The sequence below is a fragment of the Rhamphochromis sp. 'chilingali' genome, assembly GCF_963969265.1.
Source record: "Rhamphochromis sp. 'chilingali' genome assembly, chromosome: 16".
NCBI classification, from domain to species: domain Eukaryota; kingdom Metazoa; phylum Chordata; class Actinopteri; order Cichliformes; family Cichlidae; genus Rhamphochromis; species Rhamphochromis sp. 'chilingali'.
In genome coordinates this window covers 30,883,806-30,900,136 of record NC_137943.1, presented here as the reverse complement: position 1 = coordinate 30,900,136, position 16,331 = coordinate 30,883,806, and the positions used below count along the sequence as shown (strand labels likewise).

The 16,331-nt window shown below is 37.3% G+C and overlaps 1 protein-coding gene across 2 annotated transcripts in view; it reads right to left on the bottom strand.

The window, feature by feature from the left end:
- Positions 1-5,427: 5,427 nt before the first annotated feature.
- LOC308383930 (vasoactive intestinal polypeptide receptor 2-like) overlaps positions 5,428-16,331 on the bottom strand; it is an 81,878-nt gene continuing 70,974 nt past the window's right edge. Inside the window, exons 9-14 of one of the 2 annotated variants that reach the window (XM_080862181.1) lie at positions 16,190-16,259; positions 14,329-14,420; positions 12,349-12,478; positions 12,209-12,250; positions 10,811-10,987; positions 5,428-8,716 (exon numbers count right to left, since the gene is read on the bottom strand). In XM_080862181.1, the coding sequence (XP_080718307.1) occupies positions 10,817-10,987; positions 12,209-12,250; positions 12,349-12,478; positions 14,329-14,420; positions 16,190-16,259 (505 nt within the window). In that variant the 3' untranslated portion in view covers positions 5,428-8,716; positions 10,811-10,816. Of the gene's footprint in view, positions 8,717-8,743; positions 10,988-12,208; positions 12,251-12,348; positions 12,479-14,328; positions 14,421-16,189; positions 16,260-16,331 lie in introns of those variants that run through there. The other variant, XM_080862180.1, reaches the window with a different exon arrangement.

Here is a 16,331-nt window from a genome sequence, read left to right as displayed (position 1 = left end):
ATTACTATCAGCACCAGCAGACTTCAGGTGGATTAGCTTTTATGGGAAAAATTCAGATTCCTCTCACATGGAACTGACAAGACTCCTATTTGCAATAATGAAGGTTTTTACTATGAAAACTGGAAAGTAGTTATTTTCTAACACAATCAGTAAAAGCTGTAATCAAAGCAAGTTGCTTTAAAAGTCAAGAGCGTGTCTCCCTGTAAGAAGAAATTCTTATTAAAAGTCACAAAAAAATGGTACTTCTAAAATACAAAAACCTCTAAAAAAGATACCTGTATTTCTAGACTCAGTGGGATTTGATGTTTCCCAGAATACTTTTGTTATTTGTGTTTGTTGTAAAATAAAATCAGTAAAATTAGCTTTAAATCATTAAGAATTGCAAACTTTGCCCTTGAGTAATCATGCTTTTAAACTCAGTATCAAAGTAATTCATCAGTAATTATCAGTACATTCAAATGTAATGGAGCTTATGGAAGAACATGACAAAAACAACCTGACACAGAGTTGAGCAGCAAAATCCAAATTAAGTTCTGCATAAAAAATCCAACAAGTAAATATAATTAATGCAAAAAGATAAATAAAAGGCAAAAAGACTCACAAGGAGATCAGACCCATATGGAAAAGAAATAAAATAAAAAAACAACTTAAAAAAACTTATAAAAAGACTTGCATCAGCTTTAGCTTGCTTCATATAGTGATTCATATAAGGCTTATATGATTTACTCATGAAAGTGGCCACTTCCCAGTTAAACAGATGTTTGGTGCAGACAGATGGAGCAGCCAGATGGCTGACTCCTCATGCGCACTGATCTGTTTCTCACTAGTTAACCAACTGCTAATTTGAAAACATGCCGTTTGAAATGTGGCCACGGGATAATTCAAGTGGATCGCTGAGTGAAGGAACTGAATGAGAAAGTGACACCATCTTACTACAGTGATTCCATCCATGAGGAATAACGTTTTCATGCATTATACAATTGTAGGACAACATAGCAGAATAATGATCCAAATAACAGAGCACAAAAAGCAACAGATGTGTTTAAACAGGAATGATCCATATTCACACAAGACGTGAGAAAAGGCCAAGCCTGCACATGTCTGAGTTTTCATTAAGTGGCATAAATTATCTGTCAAGAAAGTTAAATATGGATTTGAAAGGGTTTTAAAGTTATGCACTATGATGGCGTTTTAAGCTTGAATTTGGCTGAAGACCAGGGGTTATCAGAATAAGGGGTAGATTGTATGGTGTGTAAAAGATGGATACAGCCAGTGTGATGCCATCCATCAAGCTGAGCATTTCTTCTGTCATCATCATGTTTTGAAACTACATGTGATGAATGAGGGGCAGTTCTTACTGGGAAACCAAGAACCACTTATTTATGAGATAGGTCCACCCTAAAACATGCCCTCCGAAAGTGTTTAGTCCAGTCACAGTTCAAGGCAGCACAGAATCATTTTCCCATTGATTTGTAATACCAGGTGATAGTGGGGAAGTAGAACTCAATAAGAAATAAAAACAGAATCGAATGCAATCTCACAGACTTGCATTTCATATACAATAGAACACAGAAAACAGAACAAAAGTGAGAAATTGCACCATTTTAAAAAAGACTGGTGCATTTAAAAAGAAAGTAAATGGTACAAAAAAAGAAACAATTTGCAACTAATTAGATTGATTGTTAACTTGTCATTAACATGATTGGATATAAAAAGAGCTTTTTAAAAGAGGCAGTTTCTCAGAAGTAAAGATGGTAAAAGGCTCAACTATTCACAATGTGGGCTAAATATATATATTACACTTAATATATATATTAAAATTACACTGTGACAGTTAAACATCTGTATCAGTTACAGTTTATTAAATGTCAGGAGTCAGTTAAATATCTTCAGGGTTGAATGTTTTTGACATTTACGTTACAGCCTTGATTAACACTGTTCACTTCCTCAGTCTCCTATTTTCATTTTTGCCAGCTAAAGAAAATGTTATAAAGAGTCAGTTTCCCCCTCTGGAAGACCGTAGTTTTCATACACAACAACCAGCGATGTGAAGTGCTCAGTCATCACCCTAACAGGGACCCCCTCATCCAGCCAGCCTGTTCCCTCTCAATTAGCAGCATCTTTGCCTCAAGTGACTCTGTCAGCTCCAATCAAGGCAGCCCGTCTTCTCAGAGATGACTGAACATCCAGCTCGCCTCCTCAAGGCTGGGCTCCAAGGACAAAAGAGCCAGCACGTCAAGAAGACATGAGAATGGATAAAAGTGAAGAAAACACGGGGAAATTACTAAAAGCCTAAATATGTTTCTTTTTATGCATGCATGTTCCATCTCTGATGCTAAGAGTCATTCATTTTTAATAGGACTGGGATTTTTGGAAGTTATAGTTGTAAAACTGTAGTTCATTATCTTTTTAACACTGGTGTTTTGTTAGACATGATGCTCACGGTAAATTAAATCAGTGTTGTGGCATGTTTGCACGTGTAGTTTAAGTAGCATACAGGGGAAATTAGCTTTAAAATATCTGGAACAAAATTTCCAGACTTCTAACACAGTTTCAATCAGATTTGATTAATGCAGTTTTTAAGCAGTTATGTTCCTGTGACAGTTAAGATGAAAATTATGGGTCCTGCTCTGTTTATTTCGCTATTAGCACAGTCTAATCACCAAAGGATGTCCACAATGGCTTCTGAGTGCTGAGACGTGCTTCAAGAAGGACTTTGGTATATACAAATGCAATATTTATGATAACTCTGTTTACCCTCATAGCCAGGTATTAGAGTGGGATTTGGCAGGTTGGGGAATCCTGAAGCTGTTTTTAAAATTTGAGAAAATCATGCCTGGATGCTTTTCATGGCTGCCCTTTCTCATACTGCAGGGAACATCTGGCTTCAGATGCTTTCTCATTACTGGAAATACTCTCCCACTCACTAGGTGCAAATGAACCACATAATCAGCAGCGCTACTCACATATCGACACAATCCAACATCACACTGGCTTTTTACTATGGTTAAGGGGAAATTAATCTTCCTCCAACATTTACAGTCTGACGTATAAAGTATAAAGTTTGGCACGCTTTATAATCAAAACCATTAACAGACTAAAACTCAGACTGATGACTACTAACCTAACAGTAGCCCACTCTGCATTAGGTCAAGTTATATTTATTTTAAAGTACAACACCGTATGTCAAACAAAAAAAATTGTTCCCTATTCTCACAGAGAAAGAAACACACTAATAAAGTGGCTGGCTTATTAAAAATCTAAACTTACACCATTGCTTTTTCAATTTTTGTTCTTTTTTCCATCTTCAGGATTAAAGTTGTCAGACTATGTTAAGGTTCTCCGTCATCCAGGTCATGGTAGTCTAACAAGCTTGGAAAGAAAAGCGTCTGGACTAACTTAAGTTTCTTGAAGACGTTTCACCTCTCATCTGAGAAGCTTCTTCAGTTCTAAGAGCAACTGAGACAGAGATGTTCACATGTTGGACAGAGAGACAGATGGTGTGAAAGACTGTGAATGACCATCTTTGAACAGAGGCGGAGGCTTACGACACCAACTGTCTGACATCTATAATCCAGTTTTGGGATCCCTTCCCAGACGCCTTTACAACCGCTCACATCCTGGGTCATTTGATCTCAGGAAATCACATGATAGGGTGGGGCTAGGTTTTACCAATTGGTTCACCTGAATCCTTGGCTGATTGTGACCTACACCCGTTTTCACACCTTGGTTTGTGTGATTAGGTAGAGGATCAGCAGGTCTATGACCCTCTAGGGGACACTCCCATAGGCTTAAAATCTGGGACTTTCCACCAATAGCTCTTAGAACTGAAGAAGCTTCTCAGATGACAGGTGAAACGTCTTCAAGTTACTTAAATAAGTCCTAACACTTTTCTTTCTAAGCTCCTTAGAAAAGTTTTCAGGCATTTAACTGTGTTAATAAAGTTTTTTGACATTATTTTGGACAAAACTATCAGATTTTTGTGTCTATTCATCAAAGGTCTTGAGCCCACATTAAATCATAGCTCCTTAATGCCTAGTCCAGTTTGCATAAAGCAACAGTGCCATCTTTGTGACTTTGCTTTTATTTAACTCACAGACATGAATGCATGTCTGGTCCTGCATGTTGGATTGTTAATTGAAACCGGCAGCACTTATCGGAAAACCTCATCGGGGCTCAGGCAGCACAGCTGCAGGGCATTTAATAGTTTGTAAATGTAGCTGCAGACGTCATTTTGGCCCAGTCGATGTTTCATACTGCTGTGGTGTTTATTCTTCATTACCACCCAGACAAATTTATATAAGCTATTTAGTCATCCAAACATGATCAATAGATCCAGTTTGGTGAGTGAAATCAGCTGAAAAGACTTTAGCGCACGGCACTTGTATTCACGACTAGTTTCTTCGACTAAAGCGTGTAATCTACACACTAATTAGTTCAAAAAGTCCTTAAAGCAGAACATTCGGACTTTTCTTCAGTTGAATTTTAAACCTTTTAAGCAATGTTAAAAAAATCGAATCAATGCAACACGGCTCTTTACTCTGACTGTAAGCAACCACATATTGGTAGAAATTTTATTCACGACTGTTCCTCAAACACAATATACAATATATTACAAGTCATGGCAAAGATCATGTCATTTGCATAATATGTCTCTTCCATTTTATTGATCTAATATTTCTATTTCTTTGAAAGAATTCAGTATTTGTGTCTGAAGCATGAGATGAAATCCATGATGCATTACTCTAATTAAAATCTGTTACATGTGAACTTCAGCTAAGGAGTCAGAGTGACCACAGTTCACTGCCCATGCTGTTTTTCTCTTATCTGATGAGAGGAATTCATCCTAATTAGAGGGCAGATAAAGGACATTTGTTAGACAGCATTGTGTAAGATGATTGGACCACCGATACAGTCTGTTTGTTTTGACAATAATATCATTACTCAAACAAACATTCATCTTCATTGCAGCTTTCAGATTTTAGCAACGTATAAAAGAGCAGTTCGAGACTACATACCTTCACCAACACGAGGCAGGAACTGAGTCCGTCAGTCTGGATTAGCTTCTGATATTTCCAAGACATCAAGACAGTATGCCCAATTAGAATTTTAATAACCCTTGCACTAAATATATATATGAAAAAGAGTGTAACCCAGGATTTCATAAGCTTGTTATGATGTGTTTACTTGATAGGTTAGTAAGCGTCCACTGTGAGAAACCAAAGTTGTTTTAAACAACTTTTGCTTTGTTCTGATCAACCTTCAACCGCTGAAACTTTATAAAAGACTAAATAAACCAGAAGCAACAAAAGCAGTGCACAGAATCTGTTTATTTTTTTAATTTTCATTCAAGCTGTGCTTCCATTTCAATGTCCTTGTCACATGTTCGGATGTCTTTTAAAAGAAAACAGTCACTAATTTCCAACCACATCAATCAACAATGAGCTGCAAAAGAGTTTTCAACAGGCTAAAAATAATAATAATTGCAACATTTGAAATGTGCTGAAGGAGAGACTGCTTTAACACATTTTAGGAATCTTCTTTTGGGCTTTGTGAACCACAATGGAGAACTGCCTGCTTATTTGGGTACCAAATAAGAAAACAGGTAAAGGTAAAGACCAATTCATGGTTTCTGCGGACTAAACTCAAACAAGCAGATCTGAACATGTCATGTGCACTAGCAAAGGAGTCTATCGTGAATATGGTGAAGGCTGGATATTTTTAAAGTTCATTATAAAATGTAGTATTCCATAAATGGATACCATAAAGTACACTCTTTGTGTGAGCTGAAGAAGCCAACACATCAAATTTTAACCTTTGATGGTGTAACGGTGCACAACCTGTTTTTTATGTGCAATATTGCTAGAAGAGACAGACACAACCACACACACAAATAGCAACCAAAAACAAGATGTGGAAGTGTCATCAATAAAATATACATGGTGGAAATTTATGTGGTGCAAAAACCAGGTTTTTATGTAAGTTTTTTGGCACATATTCCGTTGTTTCCCTCTGAGGACCCAAAATTTGGGCTGTGCATGAATTTCCTCACAGCTGGCTATGTGGCCTCTTCAACATGGAAACCATGAACTGGCCTTGAGTCAGACTCTAAAATGAATAAATTATAATAAGGCCAGTAGCTACTGTTCTCAGGTGGAATAAAAGCTTCCACGACATTTATACAGCTAGGCTCATTCCTGTTTGAGATGAAGACAGTATCAGCACTGAAGGGGCCACCAACTGCTGGGATACGCTTTAGATTGTGTAGATCAGGAGTCTCCAACTCGAGTCCTCGAGAGCTACTCTCCTTCAGCTTTAAGATGCATCCCTTTTCCAACACAACTGAATCGAATGATTGGCTTGTTACCAGGCCTTTGCTAAACTTGATGGCCTGCTGAAGAGGTAATTCAACCATTTCATTCAGCTGTGTTGGAGCAGGGATGCATCTAAAATCTGCAGGACCAAAGCTCTCGAGGTCTGGGCTGGTGTAGATACTATAATGGGTTCAAAGATTTTAAAAGTAGTTTTCAGAGTCTTTGAATCACTTGAGGCTATTAGTAATGATGATAATTACACAATTTGCAAGCTTTTGAATGGTTTTGGTTCAGATTAGTTTAAGGAAGAAATGGATAAAACCAACCCCAGTGACTTCAAATGATTTTGAACTGCAAACAAGTTTGGCCCAAGTGTCTAGAATTTTCAATGTAATAAATGTTACCACCCAGAAATCATGTTCCTATCATTGAGGGGACAGACAAACAAGCAATATTAAATAAAATGCAAATTTCCAGAGAGTTACATTCACACAGTGCAATGCTTACAATGGTAGCCTTTATCAATCATCTTTTGCATGACATTCATGGTGTCTAAGTACAAATACATGTGTTCAGGCGACATGATTCGTAGCATCACGTCAGTCAACATTAAATATGAATTCACTCGGCAAGTCAACACTGTGTGGTGTATATGGTTTTGTAGACTCTCAATCATTTGTAGTCACATAGATGTTAAATGACACACTGAGTAACATAGTGACATCTTTTAAGGTACTTGGTAACACTTTCATTAAGGCAACAGCTTTGTTTTGAAATTACAACTGAAATTTCTGTACAATTAAACAAGTTGTTTAGTTAAATTAATCGACATTGATTTCAATAGATGATCACTTGTTTAAATCGTTATTTAAACATGACCAGGTACAGCTTGTTAAGTGGGAACATTTACTTATTTAGTTTCTGTTTAAGGACCAAATAATTTTTTGACAAAATCAGCAGCAGCTGAGCTAAAACCTTAGTATGGACACCTGTACCCACCTGCTACTAAAACTGTTAATAAATATCTTAGACTAAATGATTGCTGTGTTTTTGTTTTGGTGTGTGAGGACATTTCATCTCTCTTTCAAGACGCTTGTTGGGTTGAGTTGGGAGTGTGGGATGAATTGCCTGGTGGGGTTCTTAAGACTGCATTCTAGGTTACTGAGACCTAGTGTTTTAAGCCGCCACCTCTGTTTAGTGCTAACTGTTTACAGGAGATACAGACGGCCTATTTTACTCCTGTCACAGACACAGATGAGTCTGTCCTGTTGAGCTGGCTCTTTATGTTGTACCATGCATCTGACTGGTTGTAGGTGGATGACAATGACGAAACAGAGGGATGATATTTCTTCACAAACCAAAAAGTAATCCAGTAATCCAAGGTAACTAAATCCAAGTACTTAAAACTACCATGAAGTGGATTACTAAGAAACTACAAAGACATGTTACCATGAAGAACACAGTTGTCGTTATCTATACTATTCAAACATGCTTTATCTTTTTGCCCCCTCTTTTTTTGTCATTTCCTTTTCTGTCCCTTTCCAAATTTTTAACAAAGCACCATTTGCACCATAGACAGTGAATCCATGCTGCAAGTCTGCTCTTTAGGCATCTCCCTGTCTGTCTAATAAGTTCCCATAAAATAAAAGCATGAATAAAATCCCCAAAATAACTCTTGAAAGAGTAAAGCATCATACATTCCTAGTAATGTAATATATAGTATTTTGTATCATCTGCTGATATGCAGAGGATACCATAAAAATGTAATAAATAATAATCGCTTTAAAAACAAAACAGAAATTTCAAGACTCATCTCTGCCTCAGTGTTGTTCACCCTGCAAAACACATTGAAATAAGTTTGGACAAATATCTGATCTCCTTCTAAGTTCTTCAAATTTTATGGACCAGATTATTTGCTGCTGCAAGTATGACTTTACCTCGATGTTTATGTGTATTTTATTAACTATATTTTGTGACACAACGCAAGAACTGAATGCTGATTCAAAATATAGGGACACACACATACACTTAAATTAAAGGTTTGAAGAGGAAACTACTAAAAATAATTCTGTATGCCTTAAATCAAGTGTCACCAGAACTTTTTGTATTGTGCTGACCATTAAATACAACATGTTAAAGAAAAATATAGCACATTGCAAAAAGCAAAAGTTTTCATTTTTTCGCGTTTTGTCTTGACAAAATATACAATTAGAATCTACAAGAAATCACACGTTAACAGCCGTTTACCAAAAGCAATCAAAAAAAGTCAAACACTGAGGATTTCATGCAACTACCACAAAACACTGGTTGCATGAATAAAACCAACATAAAGTAAAACATTTCATAGTTACTTGTATCCACCAGGCACTTCTGCATTAAGTGGTGACGGCCTGGAGGTTCTTCTGCTGAAACACATTAAATGTGTTTTGAAGCGAATTTCTATCATATAAACCTCTTTTTATGTAAGTAATTTTAAAGACAACATTATTTCCCAACACAGGCTCTCACGAACACGTCATCTTGTTAATTAAATGACATCTTTAAAGTGCTCGTCTGTGTTGTGTCTTTAGAACAGGTCACCGAGCACTGTGCCAAAACCATCAGAGCATGGATGAAGAGTTTGGAGCATGCTCAGGACTTCTCAGTGACAGCAGTTTGTTGACTGTGCATTAAAATGAAAGTGTTTTGGAGAACAGTTTGGATTAAAATTGGTACAAAACAACCCTGTGTTTACCAATGGTTTTGTTTTGTTTTTAACCATAAGCCCAGAAACACTGAGCTCATGTGCTGACCTGGGTCAAAATTTCGACTTATTCTTACCAGTAATTTTAAGTATCAAATGGGTGGGTGTGGCCACTGTGGACTAGTAAATGATTCACTGAAGTGACAAGTTGTCACCTTTCCCTGTATATTTGTAAAAAATCAATCATTAAAACTGACCTTTATGTGAAATGGTTCGAAAAAAAAAACTAGGAGAAGCTTATTAAAAGAACAGCTAGAGACACTAGAAGTAAAAACCTAATGTTTAAAAAAATATTTACAAATCAATTTTTACAACTTTATTTTTTTTTTAAATTTACATAACCAAGTTTTTCTATTTAAATGATAATAAATGTACTACCTATGGCCTCCAAAAGGGATAACATATGCCCAAATTTGGGTTTGGAGACAGCTGTGGTAAAAAGGCAACAACAATGACTTGGTACTGGAAGCAAATGCTGTGTTAAAGTTGGGTTTGGACACCAGCATTTCTCACAGATTTTTGGAAATATTCCCATTAGGACCCAGTATGCAAACACAACAGCAACTGACAGGAGGGTGGCGAAACACAAGAGGCTTTAATCAGGAATTTGATAACTTAAGGTGCTTTACAGAGTGACAGCCAGCTAGGAGCACCAAACAACAGGAGAACATTTGGAGGCTAAGAGTCTATTTTTCTAAGACAAACACCATGGAGAGGGAACAGATGGACTCAATCAAGACAATAATGAGAATAGGAAATTAAAAAAGATTGGAATTAAAATCGACCACATTAAGATCATTCTTTCAAAGCAGGGATTAAACTGAAACAGGGTGAGGAACAAACTCACACAGACACCTGTGATAAGGCTGGGAGAACACAGGAGGCACATGGAAAAGGATTGAAAACATATAAGAAAGAACTAAGGTGAGTAGTTTTGCGGGATTTAATGACAGGACTGTCACTTTGCTGCGTTATTGCATACAGCATGCACGTTCTGGAAACTAAATCCTGACACGGCTACCATGAATTTTAGGTCAGTATCAAACAAAAAAGTATTGCAAGGTTTCCCATAGCCAATCTATTATATTTTACAACATGGCTCCAAAATGACAGCTGGTAAGACTGCAGCACAGTATTACCAGCGGTGTTAAATCGCACAGCAGGCAGCAGTTATATAAAGATTTGTATACTGAAACAATCACCTGTTTTGCTTTCTGTTAAAGACAGCAAAAATGGTTCTGGTTTTTTTTGCATTTTTTGCAAGAGCCAATTTAAAGTCTGCAGCACCTAGATCATGCTGTTTCTATTACACGTATATGTTTGTTCAAAAATATAGATTTCAATGCATGCAACATTCAAGTATATACATTTTATATCTCATCTGTGCACAAAGTTCCAGGTAAAACAGTTTAAGGACGTTGCACATGTTTTTCTCTGCTCACGCAGCAGACATCATAGCATAAAGACTGCAAAAAAAAAAAAAAGGCTCTTAGCAGCAAACACAGTAAACCTCACTGGACAGATCTGAAAAGTTTTTGATCCACTAATGAGAAACTTGAAGGCTTGCAGAGATTTGTAAAGCTAAAACCAAAATCTGCACTACAATGATGTGCAGGTCCCACCCTGTGGTACTTCATCTCAAAGTACTACTTTTTTTGTATTTTCCTAATAACTTTGTAAAACTATTGGACCCAGGTCAATCTTAAGACTGCATTTTTTTGTGTTTTTGTATGTTTGTTTGTGTGTCAAAGACCTGTTCTCACAGCACCGAGGTCTCTGTCTGCAGAATGGACTGGGTTCTGGAGTTGCTGTGAAATTGCACCATGTGCTGTGAACCGTTTCTGGAGGCGAAGGTGTTGTTGTGGCGATTCCTGCTCAGACGACAGTTCAGACACATGCTCCGCCATTTTCTTTTTAGCTCACCTTGAACCTTCAGGAACAGGTAAAATAAAAAAATTAAATCATTTGGATCAACTAAACACCAATATAGCTAAAAAACTTGATCCAGTTAGTCAATGCATCTCATCTGCTACTTCTGGGGGATACTAAAAAATGGGAGACACAGCCTTTATGTGTGTGTGTGTGTGTGTGTGTGTGTGTGTGTGTGTGTGTGTGTGTGTGTGTGTGTGTGTGTGTGTGTGTGTGTGTGTGTGTGTGTGTGTGTGTGTGTTTTTAAATAATTTGATCCATTTGGTCCAGCAACATTTGGCATGATTATGTCTGATTATCTGTATGATCATCTTATTAAGCCAGGATAAATCAGCCTGCTTAGTTGGTGGAAAATTCAGTTTCCCATTCCCCAATTTCAGTTGGAGCTCGGGGCTGCAGAATGGTGGCAAGAAGAATGCTGTGAGACCAAATTTAGAAAATCTTTCTCAGCATTTGCATCAATGAGCACCTTCCACTTTAGGAAAAGAACAAGGAAAAGATGCTTCCTTGTTATTTTGTATCCAGTTGATCAAATTGCCTGAGTGGCATCTTAAATCTATAAATACTTTCCTCCTTTTTGATATCTGCCATTCATCTTTGTTTTTCTTCATATTCTCCATGAGTATCTATGGAGAACATAAAACTTTGCTACAGTTCAATCACTACCTCATTCCAAATATTAATCACACATATCAGTTACATGCACAGTAATTATTTGGGATCCCGGGCAGCTTCTAACTGATTGAGCGGAACTTCCTCCATCTGTCAAATTCACCACTCACCAGTATTTATGATAATGTAATGGAACACATCATGATACATCCAATGATTTTACATAAAGTCAAAAGGTGTGACAAATTCAGTTGACACAGTGTAGCTAAGTTTATTAATGAATGGAGTCTGACTGGCAGATAGAAGGAGGACACTCAGCAATCAACACTTTGCAGATTTTAATTTTAAACACTTTTTAATAAACGAATATAAGGAAAACACGTTTTAGCTCCAACAAATGTAATTTATTAAATGTTTCTATGAAAGTTTGACAAAATTAAGCAAAACAGGCACACTATCAGTTGAGTATAGAAACATTCATGGATAGATTTTCTATTTTGCCTCACAGAAATCACTTTCATTCAAATGTTTTACTGTTTAATCAATTTGGCTGCTCATTAAAATGACTAAATCCATACTTTGTATTTTATCAGTTCACCTGATAACTTACCTCACTGTTCAGGAAACAGTAGAGAATGGCCACGACCAGACCCTAAAAAAACAAACACTTAATGAAGTAAAGTTTTTTCAGAAAAGTTTCAGAATCGCTGCTTTAAAGGATCAATAAGGTGAAAGACACTTGTTCAGCACCTGAAAAGATCCAAGGGCAAGGTCAAAAAATATTTTATAATCTTCTGCGATGGATTCACTGAGAGTCACGAAGACCACATAGTGGATGCCAAACAAAGGAATCAGCAGGAGTGTGGATTTGGCCAGCCTCCTGAGAGAGAAACAGTCATATACAATTATTTTATGATACAATTTAAGAATAAGACATGATGCAGTGTTTCTTTTAATTGTTAATTACAAGACCGATGCAATAAATCAGTTAAACATGGATGACTAGGGTGCCTAATTCGTCTGACACGGATTCTTTTGTAGGTGGTCCAAACATACTTCACCATACTCTGCTCACCTGGGCCTTGCAGCCTGTAAAAACAAGCATCTGTATTCACTCTTTCTGCTGTCTCAGTGTTAAACATAAAAATACACCCAATGGTAATGTGAGGCAGTGAAATAGTGGAAAGATCTAAGGAGCTTGGAAAGAAAAGCGTCTGGACTTATTGAAGTTGCTTGAAGACGTTTCATCTCTCACTGAAGTGTCTTCAGTTCAAAGCGCAAATGGAGGAAAGTCACAGATTTATGTGGACATAAACAAAGAAGCCTGTCGGACTTTTTTAAAACTGAGCTCGAACTGTTCTCTTGAATTGAGATAACTCGCTGCATCTGCTGTCCAGGGTTCTGCTGGGAGGCTCACACCATCAACAAATCTGATATCAGAAGTAATCTTTCCAAAAACCCTTTACATCCCACTGCAATCAGACTACTAAATGCACCCATCCATCTGTGCTCTAACACCACGCTTGCTCATGAATATGGATTTATTTCCAGGGTGATACCAAAGTATTCCCAAGCCAATTAAGCCAGTCAGTTGTAGTGTTTCCCACTTCTGCTCCAGGGTCTCCTCCTGGCTGGACATGCTTGAAAGTCCTCTGCTAATTTGTCTTTATTTATTATTTTATTTATAATATATGTTATTCTATTTCTTTGTGTATTTATTGTATGCACATTCCTCCTTTTTGACTTGTCACATTTTTGTAGGACTTTAATAAATTCTTAAAACTTTGCCATCAACCTTCTTTTGTGTTGACATCTTCAGCACTGCTGCTGCACGTAGATCAAGGATCTGTTCACTACACTTTGTTGGCTGTTTGGCATCAGTTTGGCTCATTTAAGGAACTTTCTTGGATACAATTCCTATTTGTCTCTTTCACACTGTGATTATGAGTTCATAGAAAACCCCATATAAAAATAAATTGACATTGTTGGGCAAAGCCTTTCAACAGTGGAAATCTCAAAAAGTAAGAAAGAAAAGTCGCACTTTTCCACGTGGCATCGGGATACAAGCGGACAATCAAACTGCTCATGCAGCACACTCCCAAAGAAAACGGTAAAATCCTCTTTTCCTGCATCACTCCCAAGCTGTCAAGTGTCAGCTCAGTCTTCACCTACACCAACAAGAGATCCTGCAGTGAAACAAATTGGGCTTACCCACCACCTCTCGCCACTAAATCGTGGATCCCTGTGGACATGAAGAATACTTGACAGCTCAGCACGAGTAAGATTTCACCGGAGAGGAAAACTGCCTGAAGATTAAACAAAGCAAAGCCTTAAACAGACACTAAACTGCAGAGAAAATGTGGCTCCATAAAGGAACAAAGGTTCCCCCCCGTTTCATAAGAGCAGCATCCTGAAACGCTGTCTTGTCGAATGAGCGTTAGCGTCACTCTTATCTCAGTCAGCAATACTAGAGGATAAAAAATGGTCTTGGTGTCTCAGATGATCATGTTTTATACTTTGAAGAATTTAGCTGACTCTTTTATCCACAGCAGCTTTTACTGACTGAGCAGGTGTCATTTACTTGATGACACAACAGTTGACACAACCTGTCACCTTTTGTTAACTTGGCTTCAAGTGCATGTTGGAAAAAAATGAAAATATAACAAAACGAGGATCCAGGAAGGCAGAGGTGCGGTTTCCTTTGTGCTCATGCATCAAATCGAATCCTACCTGTACTGTGATTGGTCATTGCCGCCCACGTCAGGACACCTCAGCTTCTGAACCAAGATCCGAATGATGCAGATGAACTGAATGAAGTTTACCTTGGGGGGAGTGAAAAAATAACTTATAATCCATAAGGGGTGATTTTTATTTTGCTGTGTTCGATAATTTGCCACCCACCAAATCCAAGAAATAGGAGGTCATGATACAAACGCAATTTAAAACAGGAAGGCCTTGTTCTAAATAAAAAGCAGCCTACTTAAGTCTTTTTTTAAAAAATGAGGGATTTGTGTCTCATCATTGAACAGAGATTTTTTTTGCTTGTTAGGCAAATGTATAAAGTTCTTCCTTAAATACTTTAAAAAACCAGACTGAACTTGTTTTCTGTTCCAGTTATTTTCTGTTGTTTCAGATCTTTTTTAAACATTACAAATGGAAATATTTTTGCAAAAACTAGCAAAATATCTCTATCGCTGCATAATGCCATCATTCTAATGTTTAGTGTTATGTTTTTCCTGCTAGCTAAAAGGCGATCATCAGAGAACTTCTAATATAATCTAGAGCTCCTGTTCTCTGGACCTCTGGTTCCTTAGGTGAAACAGTCCAGAATGAATGGGATCCTATGGTGCTGTAGTCCAAACACAGACTTTTAGGCAGGCAAACATTTTCCTCTCACACTTCTCATCATGTCTGTGACAGAAGAAGGTGACAAAATATAGTCCTGAGGAAAGAAAATATTTTCACAAGACTCTGTGCAGAAATTAAGAGAGTAAGTATCTGCCAGCTGGTCTGACCACATCTATAAAAACAGAAGTTTTGCTACTTTGTTGGTCTGGTGTATTTGTGTGTTAACAATATGCCGCAATCTTCTCAGGGGTGGACGTCCCAGAAAATTGACTGTGCTGTACTCAGAAATTGCCCTGCACCCTACAACCATATAACATGGGTACTGGTCGCAGTTAAAATATTATGAATATATATGAACATTTAAGTTAGGCTACATCTTTGCAGTTGGCTGATACAAAGCACTGCATGCTGTAGGTCACTGATGCCTGAGACATACTGATTTAAAAAAATTTGAGGGAGGGAAGCTGATTTATTATCCTTTAGGATGTTGTAGAGTGGATAAAATGGTCTGTGAGCCACCTCTGTCCCTCGGGCCATATTATATCCATGTATGCCTTTAAAGGATGAAAGAGATTATGGTGGGCTGTCACTCAGCAGGGCAGCAGGAATGCACTCAGCGGGAATTCCTATGAAGTTAACACCTTGAGACATGAGGTACTAACACATCACACTGCTGTTTTTGGACATTACACAGAACGCTTGGTCATGAGTATGAACTTATTTAAGACTTTCTTTCAGGTTTTAAAAGATCTTAAAATCAAAAGGCTCACAAACTCTAACACTTTAGTGAAATATACCGGGAGAAACAACTGTAATATCATCCGGTAATGCTGTTCGCTGTCTTCTTGATACATTTTATTTTTCTTCACGTGTAGCTGAAATTGGAAAAGGACCGATTTTAAAAGACTACTGTACTTTAAATACAGATCATTTCTGTAGAATGTTATGGAATAATTTGAAAAATATATGGATGTATCAATGGGAATTTAGAAAATCGTACTAGTGAGATCTGAAACATTGCCATAGGTTTCTAAAGGGTTTTGTATTATAGTCCAAAGCCAGATTAAAAAAATGTGAATAAGGTCAAAGACAGATATTGTTTCACATGACGGATTTATTTGTTTTCCACTTTATGTTGTCAGTATTTGTTTTTTCTAATCAACCAGTTTTTCATTATAGGCAACTGAATGCTTTTTTAACCAATACGCAAAATCTGCAGGTAAAAATGAAAGCAATGGCTTACCATAATGGAGAATCCAATTGGTCCGTTGATCACCCAGTTGGGTATGGGTTGGTCATTTGTTTCCCAGCACCTGAAGGTCACACAAAAATATGAATGTAATAGTTATGTAAATATTATATATAACAGTAATAAAAAATGGGCA